Source organism: Myotis davidii, unplaced genomic scaffold (assembly GCF_000327345.1).
Source record: "Myotis davidii unplaced genomic scaffold, ASM32734v1 scaffold673, whole genome shotgun sequence".
Taxonomy (NCBI): Eukaryota; Metazoa; Chordata; class Mammalia; order Chiroptera; family Vespertilionidae; genus Myotis; species Myotis davidii.
The window spans coordinates 352,162-379,025 of record NW_006286677.1 but is presented as its reverse complement, the minus strand read 5'-3'; the positions used below and the strand labels follow the sequence as shown (position 1 = coordinate 379,025).

At 39.5% G+C, this 26,864-nt stretch overlaps 1 protein-coding gene across 1 annotated transcript in view; it reads left to right on the top strand.

Annotated features, from left to right (window-relative positions):
* GLCE (glucuronic acid epimerase) overlaps positions 1–20,367 on the top strand; it is a 55,063-nt gene extending 34,696 nt beyond the window's left edge. Inside the window, exons 2-4 of the mRNA XM_006758385.2 lie at positions 8,466–9,061; positions 11,400–11,645; positions 16,581–20,367. Of these exons, the coding sequence (XP_006758448.1) occupies positions 8,479–9,061; positions 11,400–11,645; positions 16,581–17,605 (1,854 nt within the window). The 5' untranslated portion in view covers positions 8,466–8,478 and the 3' untranslated portion in view covers positions 17,606–20,367. The remainder of the gene's footprint in view (positions 1–8,465; positions 9,062–11,399; positions 11,646–16,580) is intronic.
* Positions 20,368–26,864: the final 6,497 nt, after the last annotated feature.

Here is a 26,864-nt window from a genome sequence, read left to right as displayed (position 1 = left end):
ATATTTTATGTTATGTGTATTTTACCACAATTTTCTTTTTAATTGGGGAGAAAAAAGAAAGTTAGCTTCCACACTCGAGTAATAGAAAACAGCAGGTGGTCTCAGCTCTCCTTGCAAATACAGCACAGTACCACAGTGTACCTTTCCCAGCTTCTATACCGTTAACATTCTCTATTAGATGGGTCTCCTTTATTTCTATAGTTTGAAGTTTTTCATTTTTGTTTTGTTTGCTTTTTCCTTTCGTGGCAATGGATATGAGAATAGCAGAGAAAGCTAAACTATTGAGTTAAGTTGTTTCAAAGCAGATTTGTTTTGAGTAACTGAGCAGATAAGCAAAACTTGAGCTTTGATGCCACAGATAATTTTCATTCTGAGGGTAATTACGGGCAGTCTATATCCAATATTTTACATTCTTGCCAGAAATTACACTAACCTGGGTTGTAGTTTTGTGGGGGGTTTTGTTTTTGGTTTTTTGGGGTGTGTTTTTTGTGGTTTTTTTGTTGTTGTTTTTTGCCCCTGCCTAATTAAAAGACAATCATGAAATAAAAATATTTTTACCATAAGATTTATACTTTTTACAGCCTCCCTTTTTATACAAATGCTAATTACTCTGACATATACTGCCACCTTGGGATTTTTAGAACACTAACACATTATTTTCAAAGCCTCAAATTAACATGGACTGATGAAACTGTTATTATGCTCCATTTCTGTCTCTAGAGAAAGGTTTTGTTTTAACAAGCCACCCCAGAGCATCATGATAATAATCAGCAGAAATGAAGCTTTGTTATGCATTTGTAAGTTATTGCTGGATTCGTGGGGCCAGTGGGATCCTATTTTCAAGGGCTTAATTATTCTAATCTACCTAGAGACCGGGTAGCTTTATTGGACTGTATATACTTAAATATTCATAATTATGAGTCATTTCTACTGTTTTCTTATATTAATATGGCATGCAATTACACTGTTGAATTTGAAGATAATTCAAAAATACTAATAAATTTTTAGAATACTAGATAACTTTTCCTAAAATCATATTTTACTTTGCAAGCTATTAATTCAAGGTCAGAATTCAACTTTGTCTGGAATAAGACCTGTAAATGTTTGAGTTCAATTCACAACTGGTAACCTGTTATAAATTCAAATATCTCCTTAGGGAAGGTAGTATTCAGCGTCAGAAATACAATATATATCTGCTCAAAGATACCCTATGACATGTCGGTTAGAACACAAGGTTTGGAATCAAACAAACTTGAATTCAAATCTCAAGTGAACTATCAAGCAATCTTGTGACCTAGGGTAAATTACTTAACATCACATAGCCTCAGTTTTATCATCTATAAATTAGGAGAAATACAATTTTTAATCAGGTTTAAATTCTCATTTATTTTGGCTTTGTTCCTGTCCTCTTCTTTAGTGAAGCTATTGTGGACTATTATACCTTAGCCTCTTCATTTCTGAAATGTAAATAATATAATTTACCATATACTCCCTATTCAATTTCTTTGGGATGTGTACCTAGAAATATAATCTTATTTGATGCATTATAGGCCACTTGTATCAAAGATTACTTTAACTTTTGTTATTCTAAAAAATGAGGACTAGCAAAATTCCCTTCTCAGTCTGTCCTTTATTGTAATTGCCAGAGAATACTGCTTGTTTACATTATTGGAAGAGGCCTGACCACCAGAAATATTAGGCAGTTCTCCTTTGAGTTAGAGCTATCACAGAATGCTTAACCATTTGTGTAATTTAAATCTTGGTCTATCAAACGGTAAACAGATGGAACATTACTAAGAGCAGTAATTAAATTGTAAATCTGTTTTAAAGAATTGGCCAGTATACAGCGTCACAATCCATATTCCATTGTATCCATTATATTCATTTTTATTTGGATTATGATTTCAGAATACCCAAATATGGGAAAGAAAACAAAGTTATCTATTTTAAATGTCTGTTATTTTTAAAATTGCATACTTAACATTGTTCGTTCATTCACCAAATCTATATTGAATGCCTCCTGTGAACCAGGCACATTTCTAGCCGCTGGGGATCCAGGAGAAACAAAATCCTAGTCCTTGTGGGATTTAAATTCTAGATTGGAGAGGGCTAATAATCTAAGTATGTATATATAGTATCAAGTGGTGATAAATGCTAAGAAGGAAAATAAAGCTGGAGAATGACGGGGTGAGAACTATTTTAGGTAGGGTGGTCAGAAATGGTCTCTTTGACATGTTGCCCCTTAAGCAGGGACCTGAAAAAGTAAGGGAGCAAGCTACTGGATATTTGGGGAAACAGTACCAGGCAGAAGGAATAGCAAGTGCAAATACTTGTTTGTCAACCTTCTACTCATTCCACCTTGAAGCTTTCCTCAACACTTTACAAAGTTAAGGGACAGTAACAGGCTTCCTCCTTTATGTTTCATACCAAATTTATGTAACCTTTTTTACAGTTTTTGTCTCATAACATTTTCTATATACATAGTCAGTTTGATTATCTATTGAGCAACTCCTATTCCTTTATTTACTTGGTACCAAAAAGAATTATAACAAATGTAAATTGTTAGATATATAAATAATTAAAGAATGAGCAAGCAAGCTTCGGTCTTCATTATTCAGAGGAAAGAAAAAGCCAATGATTTCTTTCAATGAAATCTTGTACAAATTTATCTTAAGGTTGTTCTTAAATATGACCTTCATATTTTAAAAACTCATGGTGATATTCACAGTTTTAATGTTTATTGAATTACTCTAGTGGTTATTAAAATATTCTGTTAAGAACATGAATTTGAAAAGTAAATTATCACAGAAGAGTTTTTTGAATTGCAGATCGTTTTAGAAGAGAACAATTTGTTCTAACAAAGAAAAACTAAGTTATATTTTGTTTTCCCTAATTTTTATCTATTTCTGTAAAGTTTTTCCAGTTTCTTTATGATCTTACTGAATGTTATTTTCTGTTTTAGATCTCCACAGTTACTAAAATCAGATTTTATTGCATTATGTTTCTAATAAAATAAATCTTTAGGGTCAGCAATAGATGAGTTTTCAAAGTTTTTTATTTATGGTTTTTTTTAACTTTTTTTGTAACTTGAAAGGTTAATCTAGTTCATAAATGTGGCAAAGGCTTTTAAGTTAAGTAGGAAGCTTGTCACCACTCAGCAGAAAACCCTCATTTTAGCTCTTAAATTTACTATCATTTATATTTAGCAAAATGTCAATGCAGGCTGCTTTTTGAAATTTGAAAGTTTCTATGGTCAGTTTTCTACAATTTGAGCAACATTATAATAAAATGTTCACATTTACCTTTAGATAAGCCTGATTTGGTAGTTAATACCGCATGCCAATATCAGGGTTTTCTTTGTCTCCATCCTCCTACTATCTCACCAATCTCTCCCTCTTCTCCAAAAATGTCAGTGCCTGTTTTGAAAGCTAAATACTTATACACATTTTTAACTTAAAATTTATACTTCTTTCTTTCAACATTTTAACAATATTTCTTTGACCTTTTTAATTTTCAATTTATACAGTTAAAAACAACAAATACAATCATGAAAATTAGAAAATATGCTTTTACTAAAGTGAGATCATACTATATTTCTGTTTTATAACCTTCTTTTTTAAATTTAACAGTAACTCTCCATATGTCCTTCCATCTTTCCTTCTTATCAAGTCCATAGTCAAATTTCCTGGTGTAGGACTAATTTTCACATCTGGTTGTTATATGCCTTCTCTCTCTCTCTCTCTCTCTCTCTCTCTCTCTCTCTCTCTCTCTCTCTCTCTCTCTCTCATTGAATCTAGTCCCCTTTTTCTTTGTATGCCACTAAACTTATTGAGGAGACAGGGCTAGCTCTCCTGCAGGATGTTTTACCTTCTAAATGTATCTGGTTGCTCCCATACTTAACTTGTTCCTCTATACCTTGTATTTCCTATTAACTAGAAGTTAAATCTTAAGGCCCGGGAGATTTAAGTTAAACATTTTTGGTTGGGCTATGTGATAGGTTATGTACTTCTTATTTTAACTCATCAAGTGACACTGTATCTGCAGAGAACAGACTAAAAGCTGTCAGGGGGAGTGAGGGCTGAGTGAGATAGGTGAGGGTACTAAGCAAAGAAAAAAAAGGGAGATTCATGGACACAGACAACAGTATGATGATTGCCAGAGGAAATGGGGGTGGAGGGAGGTAGAAGTGGGGAGAGGGGGATAAATGGTGATGGGAGGAGAACACACAATGCAATATACAGATGTTTTGTAGAATTGTATACCTGAAACATGTATACTTTTATTAACCAATGTCACCGCAATAAAAACAGTTTTTTTTAAAAAGAAACACAGTATCTAGATGAGTCACCATTAATGAGACTGAATTTGACCGCTGAATTAGGGTAATGACCATTTGATCCTTCACTGTAGCATTTCATCTTTCTCTTTGTAACTAGAAAACAATACATTTGGAGTTACTTCCCACAGTATGAATCTCTATGTCCCTATCAAACATATACCTTACTCTCATATTTGCCTAAATTAGTAATTTAATGAGGGAGCCCATAATTTTTTATTTAAAATTTTTTTCTACTTTATTAGCCACAATTTTTCTATAAAATAGGGTTTTTTAACATATGAGGCTGTTGGTTTGGTCATCTTAATTCTCACAACTCTGACTAGTGGGGAAGGGGACCTTTCAGGCTCATTCCTGTCCTGTATCTTTTTGCTATGATACTAGTTTTCTAAATTATGGAAACATTTAAACATAAAACTATAGAGAAAAATACAGTGAACCTCCAAGGTATCTTTCAACCTCAGTAATTATCAATGTATTTCTAATCATCTTTTATTTGACCTCTTCTACTTCTTTTGATTTCTGGATTATGATTCCATTGATATTTGAAAATTTTTCTATTATGGCAAGGCCCCAGACCTGGAATCATCCATTTCTCTAAGAAGCCCTGATTGCTTTGATTGAGGAATGGTATCAGATAAAATCTGGGCATAAAGGTTATTGAAGGTTTTTAACTTCGATTTTTCTTTACTTTTCCCTCATGTGCCTCATCATAATGGTAGCCTACTCTCACCGGAGTTGTGGAGAATGGGCACTTCTCAAAGATGCAACAAAAAGCTTTATATTTCTGCCGAAACCGGTTTGGCTCAGTGGATAGAGCGTCGGCCTGCAGACTGAAAAGTCCCAGGTTCGATTCCAGTCAAGGGCATGTACCTTGGTTCCGGGCACATCCCTAGTAGGGGACGTGCAGGAGGCAGCTGATCGATGTTTCTCTCTCATCGATGTTTCTAACTTCTATCAGTCTCCCTTCCTCTCTGTAAAAAATCAATAAAATATATTTTTTTTAAAAAGCTTTATATTTCTATTTTAATTGGTCTACGTTTTAGGTATAGCTGACAAATGATTCAAATTTTGGCAGGTAAATGTTTTTAATAAAGGACCTTTTTCTGAAATAAACACCATTTATTATCAGTTTATCTGTACCACAATATAAGGAAATTCTCAATGTATAAATATATTACTTCTGAAGGTTTGCTTATGCCACACAGTATTTTCTTCTTTGTGTTTTGGTTTTTTTTAGTATTCAACACATTTTTTCATACTAATAATGCAGATGATAAAATGTTATTGAATTCTAGCTCTTAAAATCTGTATGATTTCCAAGATTAAAGCCATATCTTTGCCTTCTTTTCCTCCTGATGCTCTGATGAAATAAAATGTGTAGAAATAAGAAGTGAAGAGCCGAAGCCGGTTTGGCTCAGTGGATAGAGCATCGGCCTGCAGACTGAAAGGTCCCAGGTTCGATCCCGGCCAAGGGCATGTACCTGGGTTGCTGGCACTTCCCCAATGGGGGATGTGCAGGAGGCAGCTGATCGATGTTTCTCTCTCATCAATGTTTCTAACTCTCTATCTCTCTCTCTTCCTCTCTGTAAAAAATCAATAAAATATATTTAAAAAAAAAGAAGTGAAGAAGCCAATTACAATAAATAGGAAGACTCCCCAAGAGTAATAATTGAACAGATTTCTGGATCTCTTTTCGAGTATAAGAAGGCACAAGTATATCCCTCATCTCACCTCCCATACCTCTCTCTTGGACTACAGATAGCTGGCATGAACCCAGGCAAAGCACCGGACAGATCTTTTTTTAGAGAAATTGTACTAAGGCTTCTTGAGTACAAGTTATGTCCCCAGAACAAAAGAAAAAGCCATCTTTATTCTGGCATTTACAGGGCCTGCTGGCTCCCCACCTACACATCCTAAAGGAACACTGTATACCTAGCCCACACAGAGGCCCCCTCAGGAGAGCCATTTCGCCAAAAACAAAACAAAAAAACCCAGACCATCTTGACAGTAACAGAAAATTTATGTTGGCTAATGAGTCATTTAGGCCCAAATATGAATGAGTAACCAGAGATCACCAGGCATGTGAGGAAAACTAATGGCATGAAAGAGAGACTAAAATAGTCAGAAAAATGCCACTGGAGAAAATAGAGGTAACCAGAGATAACTTTATAAAAGAGAAACTAATATACTCAAAGCTACAAGAAGATACATTGATTAAACAAGAATAAGAGGACACCAGTTTTCAGATTGAAAGGACACATCAAGTATTGAAATAGAGATACAGACATAATACTGTAACACATGAACCTGCACAATTCCTAGGATAAAAGATCCAGAGAAAAGTCATGTACAAAGTGACAAGTATCAGTCTGAAATCAAATCTCTCATCAGTAACCTTTAATGCTTTAAGACAGTAAAATATTGCGTACAACATTTGGAAAGAAAATACAGTACAGTGCAACCAGGGATTCTATATCCTGCCAAACTATTCATGAAAAGTGAGAGCAGAATAAAGTTGTTTTCAGACAGGCAAGGACTCAAAGTTAACTTTCTTGGAATTAAAAGAAGTAAATGGATTGCACATTCACCATCAACCTTCTTGTAAAACAGAAATTCATTGCGTATTTTTTCATTAAACATTTTCATTTTGGGCTTTTTGTTTTTTTTTTAATCTCATTGGTGCCAAAAGAGTTTATTGAGAGGAAAAAGGGAAGGAGGATTGCAAACAATAAAACAAATAGTTATGGATTTATACCACAGAATAAATGACAGAGCTACCAGAGCAAACAGCAATGAGACCATTCCCTTTACTCTCAGCAGACTGAAATATTCCATATATTGCACATAAATAACTCATAATTTTTCATATTTCTCAATGACCCCAGCAATAGGCAACCTGGGACCGCTTACATATAAACACAACTGGCTGGTACACTATATGGCCAGCAGGACTAACAGCATCAAATTCTTCTCCCATCATGACTGGAATGACATGATCTGGCTTATATTCAAAAGCATCATTCTGACCGCTGTGTTGAAAATAGACTTGGGGGTAGAATAGTAGAGCAAGTTTAGAGGCACAGAGACCAGTTTGGACATCATTGTTGTATTCCACATGAACAGTTACAGTGGCTCTGATTTGGTGGTAATAGTAGTAACAGAAAAGAGGTCAGATTCTGGGCATAATTTGAAGGTAGAGCCAATAGGATTTCCTGACTGATTGGATATGGGGTGAGCAACAAAGAAGTCAAGATTTCTGGTCTGAACAGTAAGAAATGAGGAACAGATTAGAAGTTAGGTTTTGGGTGTTATATTTCAGAAGTCTATTTGACCTCCAAGTAAAGATGTCAGTTGTTGGATTGGAACTTATATATATGTCTGCAGTTCTGAAGGACTGGCCTGGAGATAGAATTTTGGGAGTATATGAATTGTATTTAAAGCTATGGGATAGGGTGAGATCTCCTAGAAGTGAGTACAGATAAAGAAGATGTTTGAGGACTGGGACCCTATGTCACTCCCAACATTTTAGTTTCAGGGTGATGAGAAGGAATGATTGAAGATGACTGAGGATGAGCAGCCACTGGGGTATAAGGAGAACCAAGACAGAATGGTGCCCTAGAAGCCAAGGAATCATTGAGTGTTTTATACTGTGAAGAGGTCAAGTAGGATGAGCACTAAAAATTCACTGTTGGATTTGGCCTCATGGATGTTGGCATTTACCTTAATAAGACCTGTTACGTGTTTAAACAGCTACTAAGATGTTGAGACAAAAATATGTATTAAGTTGTTTGGGCCCAACTACTTAATAAATGGAACTATTAGATATTTCTTTGGGCCTATAGGCTCTGTGAAAAAATTACTGTGATACAAATGGAGCTACGAACAGAAAGTTTGAGCATCTCTGCTTTAGAGGCTCGTGCCAAGTGAGCATTTTAAGGGGAAAGCACCTCTTGCCTTTTCTTTATCATGCCAGAAACTTTGAGTTTGTAACTTTAAATCTGATTAGATTACATGCAATTAATAAAATTTCCTTAATGTGGTAATTCAGCATAAAAAATAAAGCCTTATCTTGTGAAATATCAGTAGTAATACATTTTTGCATGAATTTTTCTTCTTGATTCCATAGGTATGGTCTGAATATGCGTTGCTTGGCAGCTCGGGTCAACTATAAGACTTTGATTATCATCTGCGCACTCTTCACTTTGGTCACAGTACTTTTGTGGAATAAGTGTTCCAGCGACAAAGCCATCCAGTTTCCACGGCACCTGGGTAGTGGCTTCAGAGTGGATGGATTAGAAAAAAGAGCAGCAGCATCTGAGAGTAACAACTATGTGAACCATCTGGCCAAACAGTCCGAGGAGGCATTTCTTCAGGAACAGCAGAAAGCACCCCCTGTCGCTGGGGGCTTCAATAGCAATGGGGGAAGCAAGGTGTTAGGACTCAAATATGAAGAAATTGACTGTCTCATAAATGACGACCACACAATTAAAGGGAGACGAGAGGGGAATGAAATCTTTCTTCCATTCAGTTGGATAGAGAAATATTTTGATGTTTATGGAAAGGTAGTTCAGTATGATGGCTATGACAGGTTTGAATTCTCTCATAGCTATTCCAAAGTCTATGCACAAAGAGCTCCTTATCACCCTGATGGTGTGTTTATGTCCTTTGAAGGCTACAACGTGGAAGTCCGAGACAGAGTCAAGTGCATAAGTGGGGTAGAAGGTTGGTATCTCTGCTCCACTGCATTTTTCTATCCTAATTGTGTTGGGGAATAAGATGCTGTAGGTATTAATTATATAGCAAGTACATACATAATTTACCATCAAGAGACCTTTCATCACTCTGACTTAGCACGGAAGAACAATTTATTCTCAACCTAGGGCAACCTTCTAGATGGTGTGAGCTACAATAAGATCATACCTGATCAAATAGGATTACTCCATCAATCTGCCTCAGAATCAAAAATTCTCACCAGCAAGGCCAAGGCACGGGATCTTCAGAAATTTTGTGTTAAAATATAGTTAATTTTCCTATAAGAGGAGATGGGAAAGAAACAGAGGCCATTCAGTGGAGCCATCAATTTCCCAGTTACAGTCTTATTACCAGACTAGAGGCCCAGTGCATGAAATTCGTGCACAGGGGGTGGGGTCCCCTCAGCCTAGCCTGCACCTTCTCCAATCCAGGATCCCTCTCACAATCTGGGACCTCTGGCTCCTAACTGCTCACCTGCCTGCCTGCCTGATCGCCCCTAACTGCCCCGCCCCCCTGCCAGCCTGGTCGTCCCTCACTAACCTCCCTGCCGGCCTGGTCGCTCTACACAGCCTGCTGTTTGGTCATCCATCTGGTTGTTTCGGTCGTGACAGCCCCTGGCTTTTTATATATTAGGATTAGCCAGGCATCATCTCTGGGTGGAGGTTTAAAGTCCTCATAACTAGACAATCCATAGATACCATGTTCTCTGAACTTATTCTGAACTCCTATAGTCTATTACATATTGTCTTTCAAATTTGGAGCAATGGGGATTCCTTATAATTATATTGGTGTCCAGTTTGAATTTGTATTTCAAACCTAGGATTGATCAGAAAGCGAAATTGAATTTGACTTTTCATTTACTTATGATTTATTAACTTTAGAAATTTTCAGTTCTATTTACTAAACTTAGGGATTTTTTTTAACCTTTTCCTTTTATGCTTAGAAAGTCATTTGCCACACCATAATCAGCTGTTCCTCTGTATTTTCTCTAATAGTTTTATGGTTTTTGTTTTTTTACATTTAACTTTTTTAATCCAGCTAAGTTGGTTAACGTTTTGGTCAATGGTAAAAGGTAAGGTCTGTTTTTAGACTTTTTTCCTAACATGTATTAAGTAATCTCCTCTTTTCCTCACTGATTCATGATGCTAGCTTTATCATTATACTAAAGTATTTTGAATACCAGAGTATGTCTCTGGCCTACTATTCCATTGATCAGTCTATCAGTTTTCATGGCGGTTGTATATTATGGTTATCAACCATCTTTAATAAGACTGTATAAGCTTTCCTTTTATGAAATGAAAATAATTCTGTTTGAATTTTAGAAGAAAAAAATGTCCCCTTGGAGAAGGAATTCAGAAGTTAAAAAGCTTACTTGTAGCCTAGGTTTCTTCACCTCTGTGGCCCCTAGTTTCTTAAACTGTGTTGAAACTATATCAGAGCACATACAATTTTATAGGCTCCCAGTTTCTGCTAGGACTAGAACTACATACAGATAGGACTTTATGTCTCAACACATACCCCATGCAACAATAAATAGTCTGTGCAATGTGGTGTGATTGTATTTCCCATGTAGGGAATTACTAAAATAAATAAAGTACGGACACCAAGCATGTATAACTTTTCCTTAGAACTTTACAAGAGGATAATCTATTAATGAATTATTTCAAGAATCTGTTTAAACATACCACTTTAATTCGTTTTTAAAAATACTCCTAGTTCTCAAGAATTACCTTTTGACATGAAAGATATGAAAAAGCTTCGCAAGCTTGTTTATACTTTTAAGTTGCCTAATCTTAACTGGGTTCTTAAGTAAATGCTTTAACCATCAGATTATATACTTATGAGACCACATCTTGATATTGGAGGAGAGATGAGTACGTAATTAACTTGATTGTTAAGTATAAACGTTTAAGAAAATTTCAGGATTGACACTCTAGAATAAAACTATGATAACATTATCTACATGTACTTAAATTGTGCAAAACTTGAATGTTTGAAGCAGGATTATAAAACATAACATCTATAGTTATGAGCAGAAGTACCACTCATAAAAAGTCAGTTTAAAAGATAATCTACAGCATTATATTGCTGCCTGTCAACAAATAATGAATGCAAGTAAATGAATGTTTAATTTTGTTTTTCCTATCTGGTTAATTTGGGTACTATTTTTCAGTAAGTATGAAAACTATATGAGGAAGCTCAAATTTTGCTGATAACTTTATATCCCCAGAAGTAAAACAGTGAAGAGTGGTGTTCAAACAAACTTATAAATGTATGGACATGATTATTTTGTTTCTCTATGTTATAGGTGTACCTTTATCTACACAATGGGGACCTCAAGGCTATTTCTACCCGATCCAAATTGCACAGTATGGGTTAAGTCATTATAGCAAGAATCTAACTGAGAAACCTCCTCATATAGAAGTATATGAAACAGCAGAAGATAGAGACAAAGCCAACAAGCCCAATGACTGGACCGTGCCAAAGGGCTGCTTTGTGGCTAGTGTGGCTGATAAGTCTAGATTCACCAATGTTAAACAGTTCATTGCTCCAGGTAAGTGATGTATTGTGTGACTGCTAATTTTATCTTGATTTATAGCATCTGATACTCTTTAAATTATTTTTTAAAAAACACACATTAGCAAACCTTTCATGTTGCATATATAAAGAAGCAAATGGTGTCACTAAAGTAAAATCCCTAAAAAGGAACAGCTAAAAAATTCAAGGTTATAGAAGGCATATTTTCTGGGTGAAGAGCCAAGCCCTAGATCCAGGTTACTGCATGGTGTGCATCTCCTTCCAGGGATCTGTGTCCCACAAGAATGAAGATTTTTTTGTGTATTTCAGTACAATATTCTTTAATTTTTAAACTATTTTGCATTAAGGTAGAAGTTTTCCCTTATAGAAAGAACCAGCCTTTCCTTTGCATATTTTTACCAGTAGCTATTAAATTTTTTCAAGATAAGACAGCATTACCAACTAGGCCTGCTTCCCATATTGAATTTTGTTAATGTACTAAATTGTCTCAAATTTCATATAAAACCATTTCATTAATAAAATCACTTACAAAATCAAATTAACTTTATGCAACATTTTCCCTTTTATTAAGACAGTCTCATTAATTAGGATGTAATGCATTTTCCTCCACTAATCAATATCGATGAGAATTAATGATTCCATTACTTAAAAAGACAATGAAATAATTTTAGTTAGCACCTCAGGCTTTACTTCTCTATGGGGAAATGTTGTCAAAAATAGAACTCATTCCTCCCTCCCACCAACCTTGCAGTCAGTAAATAGAAAGAGAAAAGGTTATAAGCCCTCTTCTGTATTCTCTCCTTGTCCTTTATTGATGACTGTGTAATTCACAGACCTTGAAAGCCACAATACAAATCTACTCATTCTGGATGGCCTTAAGTAATGGATTTATGAGTGCTTAATGCAGTACAAATAATGGGTGACCTTTCGTTTTTATTCTGTGACTAGGACTTCTTTTCTCCTGTGGTATTCTGTGATATTCCAGTACATAGAACATCTTTTCTTATTGTAAAACAGCAGGCTTAGCTGGGTGAGAAAGTATGTGGAAATGTTTAAGGATATTTACCTTGTGATACCTAAGAGGTAATTTATTGCAGCAGGAAATGCTTGGACAAAGCAAAAGGATATTTGGTTTGGGGTGCACCAAAGGGGCTTATTTTTGCACTAATTACAAAATGTTGTGTGGATTAGGGTGGCAAACAGCAGCCCTCATCTTGATCTCTTCAAGTGCTGGAAGGTTTCTAGAGCAACCTTTTGAACTCTATCCTTTTTAGAGCAATAGATTTCATGGTCCACTTTTGGATGCCCTGGATAATACAAAGATAGGTCCCCTCATACGAAATGAGGAACCCTCACTTTAGCCCTTCTTTCTTCAGCCGGTAGCTGGAGATAAAACTACTTCCTAATGTGGTTTTAAGCATGTGAAAAAGAGAACTCTGTGTGTGGAACAAAAGCTACTCACAGTTGGAACTCCCTGTTGGTGGGAGTGTGCTAGCCGGGGATGGAGAGCTTGTTTTGATATCCTGGGTGTGCCTGGTGTTGCCCTCAATACAAAAGTTGGAGGGAGAGTGAGGGGAGTTACATGGGGGTTGTTGCTCAGAGCAGGAGAAAGAAATCCCAGAGGTGAGTCTGTTTATTAAGGCAGTAGTATAGGAGATGAGGCTTTTTAGAGGATATAGACCTCATGGGAGATAAATCACAGAATCACTGTTGAGGAGAAATTGGGACTTGTACATAAAAGCATAGGTCTAGATGAGATGAGGCTCTAGGGGACCAACGCTTGAATCCTGTTGGCCTTTTATTTTTTATTTTTTGGCCTTGAATATTTTTGCCTTGAAGGGGACAAAATCATCTAGCAGTAAGAATTATTACATGCACCTGTAGCATATTTTTTCTTGTTTTATTTGCTGAATAATATTTTGTTCCTAGTCCTGATTTTAAGATGGAATGAAGTAAAACTCTATTCCTGTCCTGCTCTATTAAATTAAATTAGTTTTTCTTTCCCAAAGCACTCTCTTTATTTCATTTCCATGGTGTCATTTTCCTCTCTCTATAGCATTCTTTCTCAGGCCTCTTGTGAGCTTCTCTTCTTCTGCCTGACCCTTACCTTTCGGTGGTCCCGGAGATTCTGAGTAAGGCCTCTTCTCATTCCACATGGTAAACCTGTTGATTAAATGAATAAGTCATAACAGTTTGTGTACTATGTGAAAATACTGATTTAAGACTACTCTTAAGTGTTTATTATTCTTTGTTGCCCAAGTACATGTAAACACGTACTAAAAATAGACACTTGTAGAGACTCCTCGGAATAACTGCTCAGAGAGGAGGGGTCATGGATTTCAAGCAATTTAGGAAATTTTCTATTACTAGATTTAAAGCACTATGGTTGCCACACCATAGTCAGTTCCATTTTCTACCATTCAGATCCTTCTCAGTACATCTATGAAATGAAATTAAAAATTATCTCATAAAATTGTTGTGAAGATTATGGTTGTTGGTTGATTGACTTAAATTAGAGATTGTGACTTCTCTGTGTGGTGGTGTTAGGTTTTAGGAAAGTTAGTAATGGTTTTTTTAAAAGGTTACATCCCATGACATCATCCATTGCTGAGTTCTTTGAAGTAATCTGTTATATTGAGACATAAGGTGATTGACTAAATCATATCATTTCATTGGAATTTTATATATAAAGTGAAAATCAGAATATAATTCTGGGAGAAAAATGGGTACTTCGTTAGCTTCCTCCCATTCGGACTTCTAGAGATGGGCCATTGTTACCCACTTTAGTGAAAATGTATGTCATAGTTAATACTCCTGTCTGATTAATGAGGCATTACCCTAAGAATGAAAAAAAAATAAGTAGCACTCAAGATTGTCTGCTTTGCTGAATATAATTTAACCTTGAGTAATTCACAAGTCAACAGAATCCTGTAGTGGTTCGGGGATATACTGAGCATCTGAGCATCAGATTCCATTTTACTATTGATGCAGAAAAATGCTAGGTAAGAGAGAGATTGCATGTTGACATTTTAACGATTAAATGGATTTTTACTGTATTAGAAGTATACTTTTGAAATCACTTTTTAAAAATATCACTCAAAGCCTGCATAAGTCTATCAAGATGTTCTCATTCTTAATTCAGTTTCCATAATTGTCCATCAAATGAAGTAATTAAGAGCCTTGGATTAAATATATCCACACTGGTAAAGTCCACTTTTGGGAGAGTTAATGATCTACTAAACATGCTAATACTCACCGAACTAATCACAGTGTATACATTATGCACTGTCATCAGCTCACATTTCTAATTTTTGCTCCCAGTTAAAGATTTCCTCAAGGACTCCTCACAGCAGATCTGACTCTATGGCTATATATATATGAGAAATAACTCTTTCACTGATTATTCTCATGAGAATGCTACTTCCAATATCATTTCTTTCTCACAGTCTTTGAACTTGGGTTCAAGAATCCTAGTTTCTAGTCCCTACTCCACTACTTAGCATTTGGTTTTAGGCAAACCTTTTAACCTTGCAAAGCCTTCATATCTTCATCTCTAAAATGGTAATTCCTGCTCAGTAGATAGTAATGCCAGCCTCAGTAGGTTATTGTAAGGATCAAATGAGATAACACATGTGAATGTGTTTTGAATATTTAAGCTCTATGAAGATCAAGATATTTACATTTACTGGTATCTTTAATATTATAAAATCTGTACAATATTTTCTGTTGTTGTTTTTCTTGTTCTTGCTGCTGCCGCTGTCTGATTTAATGTGCTCGGTTCCTTTGCTTGGTAGCTCTAGCCCAGCAGTACACAGAAAGTCATCTTTTTAGGAGCCAGCCATCATTGCACTGTAAATATGCAGGAGAAATTTCCTATTTGATAATATGCCAAATTAAATAGCTTTTACTATTTATCAGCTTCTGAAGCCAGTGGCTTCAAAATAATAATAGTAATCACTGTCATTTTTTACTATGGGCCAAGCCAGTATCTTTTTTTTAATATATTTTTTTTATTTCAGAGAGAGGGAGGGAGAGGGTGAGAGATTTAGAAACATCAGTGATGAGAAAGAATCATCAAATGGCTGCCTCCTGCACACCCCACACGGGATCAAACCCTCAATCCAGGCATGTGCCCTGACCTGGACTCGAACTGTGACTTCCAGGTCCATTGGTTGACGCTCAACCACTGAGCAGCACCAGCGGGCCAAGCCACTAACTTTTTAAATCCTCACAATTACTTTGCAGAGTAATATTATCTCTATTTAACATGTGAAGGAACCGAGACTCCAAGAGGTGTATTTATTGAACATCTCAAAGCTAGTAAGTGACAGAATAAGAGTTTATACAAGGCTGGTTTTTTTGTTTGTTTGTTTTAACTCCAAAGCCTGTGCTTCTCCCTCTACCTCCCTCAGTCTCCCTCACTTTTTGTTGTCTACATCATCTTATTCTTCCTTAATTACCAGAAATTTTATTCACAATTCCAGCAAATATCTGAAAACACCTATCATTTTTAATATCAAATGAGATATTAGTAATTGAGAGCCAAACTAGACAACCTGGGTTCAGCTAGCTTTTGACTGTTTTTTTTTCTTTTTGCAGAATGGGTATACTGAAATAGTCACCGATTATTGATCGGCTGGTATTTGAAAGGCAGTTTGATCAACAGTACCTTAGCCATTGCTCTTACGTTATGTAACCACCTAATGTTAACCACACAGGCCAAAAGATAAAAGCTTTAGCCTGGTGCTCACAGCCATCATGGACTCACCAATTCTATCATTTGTGGTTAATTCAGTAAAAACAATAACAATAATAATGATGATCTGACACAAAATATTGAAGCATTAATTTTGTATGGTCAGTGGTTGTCAAGGATGAATTATAGTTAACTTTTAAACACAAAGAGGTTGCATTCTAATCAGTCTTTGTTGGTATATTTTATTCCCTGCAGAGACCAGTGAAGGTGTATCTTTGCAACTGGGGAACACAAAAGATTTTATTATTTCATTTGACCTCAAGTTCTTGACAAATGGAAGTGTGTCCGTGGTTCTAGAGACTACAGAAAAGAACCAGCTCTTCACTGTGCATTATGTCTCCAATACCCAGCTGATTGCTTTTAAAGAAAGAGACATATACTATGGCATTGGGCCCAGGACTTCATGGAGCACAGTTACCAGGGACCTGGTCACTGACCTCAGGAAAGGAGTGGGTCTCTCCAACACAAAAGCTGTCAAGCCAACCAAAATAATGCCCAAGAAGGTGGTCAGGTTAATTGCAAAAGGGAAAGGATTCCTTGATAACATTACTATCTCTACCACAGCCCACATGGCTGCATTCTTCGCTGCCAGTGACTGGCTGGTAAGGAACCAAGATGAGAAAGGTGGCTGGCCAATCATGGTAACCCGGAAGTTAGGGGAAGGGTTCAAGTCTTTAGAGCCAGGCTGGTACTCTGCCATGGCCCAAGGGCAAGCCATTTCTACGTTAGTCAGGGCCTATCTGTTAACAAAAGACCATATATTCCTCAATTCAGCTTTAAGGGCAACAGCCCCTTACAAGTTTCTATCAGAGCAGCATGGAGTTAAAGCTGTGTTTATGAATAAACATGACTGGTATGAAGAGTATCCAACCACACCTAGCTCTTTTGTTTTAAATGGCTTTATGTATTCTTTAATTGGGCTGTATGACTTAAAAGAAACTGCAGGAGAAAAACTCGGGAAAGAAGCGAGGTCCTTGTATGAGCATGGCATGGAATCCCTGAAAGCCATGCTCCCCTTGTACGACACTGGCTCAGGAACCATCTATGACCTCCGGCACTTCATGCTTGGCATCGCCCCCAACCTGGCCCGCTGGGACTATCACACCACCCACATCAATCAGCTGCAGCTCCTCAGCACCATTGATGAGTCCCCAATCTTCAAAGAATTCGTCAAGAGGTGGAAAAGCTACCTTAAAGGCAGCAGGGCAAAGCACAACTAGAGCTCACAACCAAAAGCCTATTTCAGTCTCTGCTGTACACAGAAACTACGGGCCCTTGCCAGCAGCGCAGAGGCACGTGTGGAAAGGTCGGAGACTAGGTTTCTGTGGATGACATCAAAGTGATACCTGATCCTTAAAACCAGTCTCCTGAGATAACAGCATTCCATGGGATGGGTGGTTAGAACTGTAGGTGGCATTCAGAGCAGGAAAGTGTTTAGTCAGGGGGCTGAACAGAGATGTGTAACCTTGCCTTGCTTATCACCCTGTACAGTTCCACAGGTAGCCCAGTCCCTCTTAGTTTGGGAAAATGAATGGTAAGTAGCTGTTACTGGCCAACTGGCTGTCACTTACCTGAAAACTTAGTATGGGGTGCTTTTAAAATGTGATTATTTATGTTTATGTTGAAAGCAGACTTTAAAAAAAATAATGTGCTGTAATACAGTGAATATTTACCTGTAGCCTGAATAGTGGACTGTGTGCAACTTTTTAAAATGGTGTGTGTTTTTTTTCTGTAGATTAACTTCTTGGGGGCAAATGAGCATTTGTTGCTTTTGTTCAATTTGTTATATATGGAGAATACTTTGAATTTCTGGTTTTCTTGATGTGTAAATTAAAACACAGTCGGTGTTCAGGCTTCACAGTTATGTAATGTAAGCACAACTAAAATGAAACGTGTTGACTGCACAAGAAATTACAAAAATATTATGTTTTATGAAACTTGATCTACAATCAGTAAAGGTTTGATAATCAGACTATCCCTCCCCAATCTCCATTGTGATTGGTTCCTTTTGTTGTTATCTAGAATTTTCTATTTCAATTCAGACTACACACAAGAGTTTTTTCTATTTGGGGGGACATTTTGGGGTCATTATTTAGGAAATTTTAAAAATAAACCTAAATTTGGAAAGGAGCTAGTAATTCTAATGAGTCCACATCTTTAGGATTTTTTCCCCCTTAAGGAAAAATACTAGATTAGATGTTACATACAAGAATCACTGAAGGGGTTTTTCCTACTTAGATCATTCTTGGTCAACTTTTGAAATCATTGACTGCGCATCATTGTTTTTCCTTTGCAATTTTAATTTTAAATTATTTAAGCTCTTGGATAGTAGTGATGTTACTGCATTTATTGTACATGTAATCTGACTTTATTTGGCTTTTATAGCTCACTATACCCTTATATGCCTTTAGGTTTCTTACCCCTCATACCCTGGGCAGTGTCTGCTGTCGGGCTTCAAGCATTAGGTCAGAACCAAAGGAGGCTGATTTTTCTGTCTTTTGTTTAATGTCTGACAGCACACTGAGTCAGTGCTATAACTTAGACAGATTGGAATATGAGACCCCACACTTTCAGGGGTCACCACAAACAGTGCAGTTTATCGGTGACCTATATTAAATGCACATCACAACTCTGTTTTACCCACAACAAAACAGTTGTGGGTTATTGGGTTCCCCATAGCTTTTGGACCTTTGTAGTTCTATATTAGATGTCTCAACAAGAACATCTGGATGCCTTCATTTTTAATTTCAGTGCTCAAAAATAAACGTTCTGCAATCCGGGAACCCTTTTTACTTCATTGTATTTGTTATTATATTAGAACAGTCCAGACTGCCTTGTGTTTGCATACTGGTACTTCAAATTAAGGGAATCAACAAAAACAGTATGGTACTGCTTCTGTGACAAATATCAGTGCCTTAACAATGTGTCTGTCCTTTTCCACTGAAAAAGGAAAGGCATTTTGATCTAGAAATGGCATTGCTATTTCATTGCTGTTGGTTCACACTGCCTTCCACATTGCAACAGCAACTGGATTTTTCTGTGATCCCATAATTTTCTAAGAGGGTGAGTTGAACCTGTAGCAGCACCATCAGTACAAACTATTGGTTCTCAAACTTCACGATGTCTCAGAACCACCTGGGAACCCACTGAAATACAGATTCCAGATATTCAGTAAATCTGCCTGTGAACCATGGTCACCTGCATTTTTAACAAGCATTCAGGTGATTCTGATGCAGGTGATCTGGGGGCATACGTGGAGGAACACTGCCCAAGACCATCCATTGCACTTTTGTTCCTAAACACCTATGGAGTTTTCTAGGGTTTTTAATCATGAAAAATGTTTACTTACTCTGTGCTTAGAGAGAATGGGGAAGGTGTTTTGAAGTTTTATTTTTCTTTAAATTTTTCTTGGTTTCAAGATCATGGGTTTTAGTTTACACTTATCTTGAGTTAGCTTTGATGTTAAGTTAAATCTATTGCCACTTCAGTTTTGAAACCAGTCAAAAGTTTCAGATAAAGGTCAAGTTTGACCCTTTAGCAGTTACTGTACATAAAGGCTTCATCCAAAAACCATCCAGTGTATGTGAGCAAATACAAAAAAAATGACACACAAGCACAACTCTCGAGATGTGGCAGTCCTTTTTCTTTGTCGCTGTACAAACTTCCGCTGAAAGCTGCTCTCCGCATCCTCCTTGTAATTGTTTTTCTTGTTTTTCCTCCATCGTACATGTGGGTTATATACCATGTGTTAAATATGCAATAAAGTGTTTACTGGATGCCCTTCTGAAGGGTAGTCCTTTGTAAAGCTGTACAGACTTTGCAGTTTAAGCACAATGTGCACATGTTAGTTTTATATACAGCAAAACTTGATTTTTTGCAGATGGAAAGGTATTTTGTTTCTATACAAAGTAAATGGATTGTGCTGAATGTAAAGCTGCTTTATAAAATTGTAAAATAAAGTTTTTATCCTAAAAGGAATGTACCTGGATATTTCTCTTTCATCTCTGATTATTCTAAGATTATTTTATCCCAGCAAGCAGATTTCTGACCATCATTTTCTGTTCAGCCTGTGGCAACTAGTCAGGCAACAAATGCTCATTATAAGGTATATCAGGCCCTTTAAGACAATATGGGGATGAGAATATCACATGGGCCTTAACCAGGAGGGTTAGTCTATAGGGAGTACACAATATCCACGAATCAGTTTCAGAGAAAGAAAAAAAAAAAAGCTGAACTGTGTGGTCAGTCAAAAAAGGCGTTATGGAGGAGATGGAGCCTAAGCAGGGCCCGGGTACCAGGTGAAAGAAGAGGATCAAGTAACACGATCAAAACCAGGGTGCCATGCTGGCTGTGAGGATGCCCTTCCCAAGCTAGGTCAGCTGATAACTGTTTCTATCTGATTAGATTTATTGGGAAGTTGGCCCTTCCTATGTTTTCTGTAGTTGTGCCTCCTGCAGAACAATAAGCATTACTTAATCCCTCCCTTCTTAGAGAGTAATAAGTGATCTAGGCTCCCAAATACATACAAAATCATAGACTAGTCTGGCTTCACGTTATGTTTCAATGCACATTAGTTTTTTTGTTGTGAACGCATTTATATAATGGAATTCCAATTGATCACCAATCAACTTTCTCCAGCTGATGGATGCACAGATTTTGACAGGCTGCTAATCCACATTCTTGGCCTCGCTTCCTTCTCTGTCATCCTCAGCTGGGAAACAGCCATGAGGGGGCAAGTAGTCCTTGGTCTGGATGAGGTCTCAGGCTGTTCTTGCTTTGATTTTGCTCTTTGTAGCTAAACGGTTAATGTATTAGCCATTCTTCTGTAGCACCTCGAACGCCACTTATTTGTCACCCCATTGCCCTTGAGAGGGGACAGACCCTCCGTGCCACGGAGGACTTACTCCAGTCTGTTGAGCTCTCCTTTCCTGAGAACGCCTTCTTATCTGTGGGACTCTGGCGGCCACTGTGTGCTATGTGACCTGCCTCTTCTGGGCATGACGGTTAGACCCGAGTGAGTCCCTCACTCAGGGTGGGCCAGTGAGTCTCTTCCCCAGGAATCCCGAGTTGGAATGGATAACTGCAGATACACAGTGATAAAGTAGGGAATCTTGGCCGTGCTCCAGGCCCTGGGCCCAGTGCATTTCAGAGGTCGGCAGCATTTCCTCTGGTTCCGTGAGATACACTGTCCCTTTAGGACACATTCCTCTGTGTGCTAAGTTGGCCGGATTGGATTTCTGTTGTTTATAACTAATGAACCCTAACTAATAACTGTCTCCATTATAGAGAAAAATATAATGTAAGTTCTGTATATTCCTCCCGTCTGGACCCACTGTATTTGCTAGGGCTGCCATAACAACATACCACAGACTGGGTGGCTTAAGCCACGGAAATTTATTTTCTCACCGTTCCGGAGGCTGAAAGTCCAAAATCAAGGTGTCAGCAGGTTTGGTTTCTTCGAGGCCTCTTTCCTTGGGTTGCAGATGGCCACCGTCTTCCTGTGTCCTCTCTATGTTGTCTTTGTCCTAAACTCTTCTTAGAAGGACATCAGTCATACTGAAGTGGGGCCTCATTTTACCTTCATTACCTCGTAAAGGTCCTGTCTCTAAATATAGTCACAGTCTGAGATCGTAGGAGTTGGGGTTTCAACATGGATTTGGGGGGGACACAATTCAGCCCATAAACCGCTAGTCACTCAAGTACACAGAAACTTGTTGATAATCAGTTAAGGCCAAAAGTCAGAGCTCTTTGGGGACCATTGGGTGGGCAGAGATCTAGACTCGGACTCAGGCCCTAGCCAGTTTGGCTCAGTGGATAGAGTGTCAGCCTTCGGACTGAAGGGTCCTAGGTTCGATTCCAGCCAAGGGCACATACCTGGTTTTCGGGCTCAATCCCCAGTGGGAGGCGTGCAGGAGGCAGCCAATCAATGATTCTCTCTCATCAGTGATGTTTCTATCCCTCTTCCTTCCTCTTTGACATCAATAAAGAAATACATTTTTTAAAAAAATAAAAAATAAACTTGGGACTCAGGAGCCAGGGCTCCCTGGCTCTGCCATTGTAGCATCAGGACCTTTCTCCACTCCATGGGCTTCCCTTGCCTCATCACACAGTCCAGTAGGAGAGAACAATGGATCTTAAACTTTTCTTTATAAACTAACAAAAGGTAACCTTTAAACTTTAGCAGTGGTGTTAAAATTATATAAAAGCACCAACATTAGCCACTAGATTTTTATTCTTCCTACCATGTGCCATTTCCGTGAGTCCGTACTGAATATAGAACGTGAGGTGTTAAAAATGTAGAGAGATACAAAGCGTATAAAAATAGCAAGTTGTGAGATTTGTTTAATGACAATTTTTAAAGTCTCAAGTCTGCATTATTGTAAGTTACACTTAATAACAGAGGGATAAAAGATTGATTTTCATCAGGCCAACTCATTAAGGATGTCAGGTTGAAAATGGATGTGAGTTTAGATGTTGCATTGGTGGTGAAATTGTTTGCTGCTCACTTTCTGATGCAATGAGATACATTTACCATCTGGTAAGCATGATTGGTAACTTGTGTGTGTGCGCGCTGCACTTCCTGAATGGTAAGCAGCAGCCACACCGTGTAATTCTGCTCATCCTTTTCCAGGAATAGAAGGATTTTGTGAAATGACAGGACTGCAAAGCAAACCATTGAGGAGCAGTAGCAAAGAGACAGCAAAAGGGGCAGAAAAAGGCCCTGTGAAGGATCAGAAATAGAGCAGCCCAGGAACAATGGTAAACGTAGTTTAGACTGGATATTACTAAGCAACCCCAAGCTCACTGCAGCTAAGGTTACCACCTGGACTTTGTGCTGTTCTCCTCAGCACCTAGTGAAATCGCCGAGATAAGCATGGCCGTCCCCTTTCCGTTTAGAAAACCTAGTAAAGGGTGTTAGTCCCTGGAGACGAGAGAAGGCAGTAAATCTGGGTGAGGTGGGGTGGGGAGTCTTGGCAAAAGGGCGTGATTTTATTTTGATGCCTGTTATTCTCTTTCCTTTTCAACACCAGTGAAATTAAATCTGTGCAGTTCAATTGAATACAGAGTGGGCGGCCCCAAACTAATTTTCAAATCCCATCCATGGTGTGGCAAGGTAATCAGGACAAGTGTATCTTCTCAACTCCTGCAGGTAACCCAGAGAGGCACTCGCTTCATCTGGAGATATCCACCACAAGGTATCACCCGGCAACTTCCTATGAGCTTGAATAAATATACAGAATTTAGTGTCTGCGTAGAGCACACTATGGTTCTGGATTGGGGCTGCTTTGTTCAGGAATAGGGAGAGGGAATAAGGCGCTCCCCGAACTAAATCTCATTTACAACTCAGCCCCGAATCCAGACTCTGGAGGTAGAAAAGGAAGCACTGTTTAAGTAACTTGCTCCTGGTCATGCAATTCTTTTCACTAAATACTTCTTGAGCACCAGTCAATGCTACCTACAAGAAAGAAAAGGTAAGAAGACCCCCTTCTTGCTCCAGTCACAGCCTGGGGTGCTCTTCCTCTGGTAGGCTTTGGGTAGCCTTCTCTTTCCAAAATCAAAGACCATGCAATGGTGTTATTACAGCAAAATGGCCGAGTGCCCACGGTCAAGCTCTTGCAAAAGGACTCCACATGAATTCTTTCTAATTTTGAAAATGTGATGTTGGAACAGGGGGTCCTCAGGTGTGAGGACGACGGAGCCCAACGCGTTAGGGCGCTTGCACGCATGACTCCGGAGACCAGGTTCAGAGACACAGATCTAAGTTATTGAGGAAGTACAGCCGTATATAAAGGGGTAAGCAGCCAACGCAACAGGGACACGCTTGCTATGTTATCCAATGGGCGTGAGGGTCGGGGCTAAGAGTAGGTGGCTCTTGGAGATCCTTCAGGCTGGCGTAGCCACTTCCTGGTGTGCCAAGGAAGCCTGTTCGCTGGAGTGTGCTCACAGCATTGCACCGGCCACAGCACTGAGATAAATCTCTTGAACTCTGCCCACATGATGTGAACTTTACAGATGGAGGAACAAACTTGAAGAAGTTAAACAACTTGCCAGAGGTCATTCAAGCCAAGGTCTGGAAACTAGGTACATCTGATTCTAGATTCCATGTTCTTGACCCTCATCCCCAAGCAATTGCCATGATCCACCATCTCCTGACTCCACCCATGGGGTCCCACACAGTGGTCTCAACCAGGGATGCAGATCTCAACCCAGGCACCTCCCACACCTGCCAGATGAAATGAGCCCATTTCATCTGTGAACTCTACATCAGATCTGCTCAATTGGTTCTTGCTCCCCTAAACCATTAGAAGAGCCAAGAGCCTATGAACCAAGTAGTGATGGTTCAATTCCAGTCAAGGGCACATGCCCAGGTTGCAGGCTCGATCCCCAATGGGAGGCGTGCGGAAGCAGCCAATCATTGATTCTCTCTAATCGTTCATGTTTCTATCTCTCTCTCCCCCCTCTCCCTTCCTCTCTGAAATCAATAAAAATATTTTGAAGAAGAAGGAGGAGGAAGAGGAGGAGGAGGTGGGAAAGGAGGAGGAGGAGGAGGAGAAGGAAGAGGAGGAGCCCAGAAACAGACAGGAGGTTCTTTAGTCATCAAGTCTCCTTGGCATGTGCCCCATTGCTTCAGCATCCCTGGACCATGTGTTTACATTTGGTTTTGGACAACACAGCATCACAGTCCCTCTGCAGCCCCTCCAACACTGTCCAGCTATTGACTGTCTTCCCAAAAGACTTGCAAAAGCTACCTATTGCAGGGTAAAATAAAAGTTGTGTGTGCTGTGCATGTGCAAATGCGCGCGCACACACACACACACACACACACACACACACCCCTATGTCAATGCACAGAAAACATCGGGAAGGAATCAGAGCGAACAGTTAGCTACCAGGCACTCTGCCTTCCGAGGGGCTACCCTGCTGAGAAGACTGCCCTGCCCGCCATAAGTCTGCAAAGTAACAGCTTCTGGAGGCACATACTTTTATTTTTGGCTGTGGAAACAAGACATGTTTAAAATATTACCAATTCCAAACTCAAGTTGGAATGAATGAGATCCTAGAGTCCTTTCGTTATTTTAGTTTGTCCTCAGCGTGGTCTTAGGGGACCAGTGGAGCGGGCACTTCCTGTCGATGGAGGAGCAGAGCCGTGGGTGTGTGGTGACTTGCAGGGTCAGTGTGCTGGTGGCCTTGCTGAGCTGAAGCCCTGCTCTCTGGACTGGAAGTGTGGCCTTCACATCCTGCATGGGAGTGGGGAGAGGAGTGCTCACACACACACACACACACACACACACTGCCCTGAGAGGGACCCGGGCAGGCCGGTCTCCTCCGCCCTAAGCTTAGCCTGAAAGGAGGGGCTGGGAGCACTTCTCTCTTGGTTTCCGTTTCTCTTTGGTTATCAGTTCAGCCCTAACCCATCACATCGAAGCTCTCCTGACAACGCAGGAGAAAGTGACCCAGAAAACCCCCCAAAGCCTGCCTACATGTTGCCCTGTCACCGTGTGTAAAGCTGGGTTTTTATCTAAAGAAAATGCATGTTAAGGCGGGGCAGGGGGGCGGGGTGGTAATACTCTATCTTGAGATGCCCATTACTTCATAAACTTTCGGGAAGATAGTTTTATTTTGTTCCCAAGGAAACCCGAGCTGAGCCTTACACGCTGGTGGCCTTCCAGCCTTCCATTTCCTGTAGCCGTGAGGGGGGCTGCATCGTGCTAGAGGGCCCGCCCACTGTTGACCAGCTGCGCCTGCCCGGTGGAGCCCGTCACTTCACCTCTCCACACCTCAGCGACTCCAGCTGAGCGGACTTGGGGTTGCAGGGGCAGGAGTGGAAGTGGGGTGATCGTGGCAGGAGCCCCGTGAGCGGGGCAGTGGCCAGGACTGAGGTGAGGTGGTGAGATGCGGTCAGAGTAAGGGCAGATGGCCGAGCTAACGGGCTGGCTGTGCAGGGGGAGGGAGAGCAAGGAATCCAGGGCAGCTCCCAGGTGCGGGTGGCCGAGGCTGAGGTGGGAAGACTGGATGGTCTCAGGGGGGTCTTCTGAAGACTGGGTCCCCTCCTGGGCCCAAGAGCAGTGCCTTTTCCAAAGGCATTTGAAGGGATGAGGAGAAAAGAGAAGTTAGAGTGTGTGTGCCACCCTTTACTCACCAGTGGAATTTCACTTCTGCCTCTGTAACCCTGTGTCCCCGTAGCCAGCAGAGACACTGTTTTAGAATAAAAATCAGATGCTTAAAACTCTCCAACAGCTTCCCATGGCCCCTGCCTCGCCCTGGCCTGGCCCTCAGCCTGAGCCTCTCCTAGTCACTCACTGCCAGGGGACTTTGCACTGCCATTCCCTCTGCCCGGCCCGGACTCGTCTGCTGACTTCTCGAGGCTGGCTTCTCCTCACCCAGTCATCACCCCAATGCCAGCTCCGTGGTGAGGCCCTGGGCCACCAGCTACGGCAGCTCCAGGTGCCTGGCTTTCCACGTCTGCATAGTCTTTCT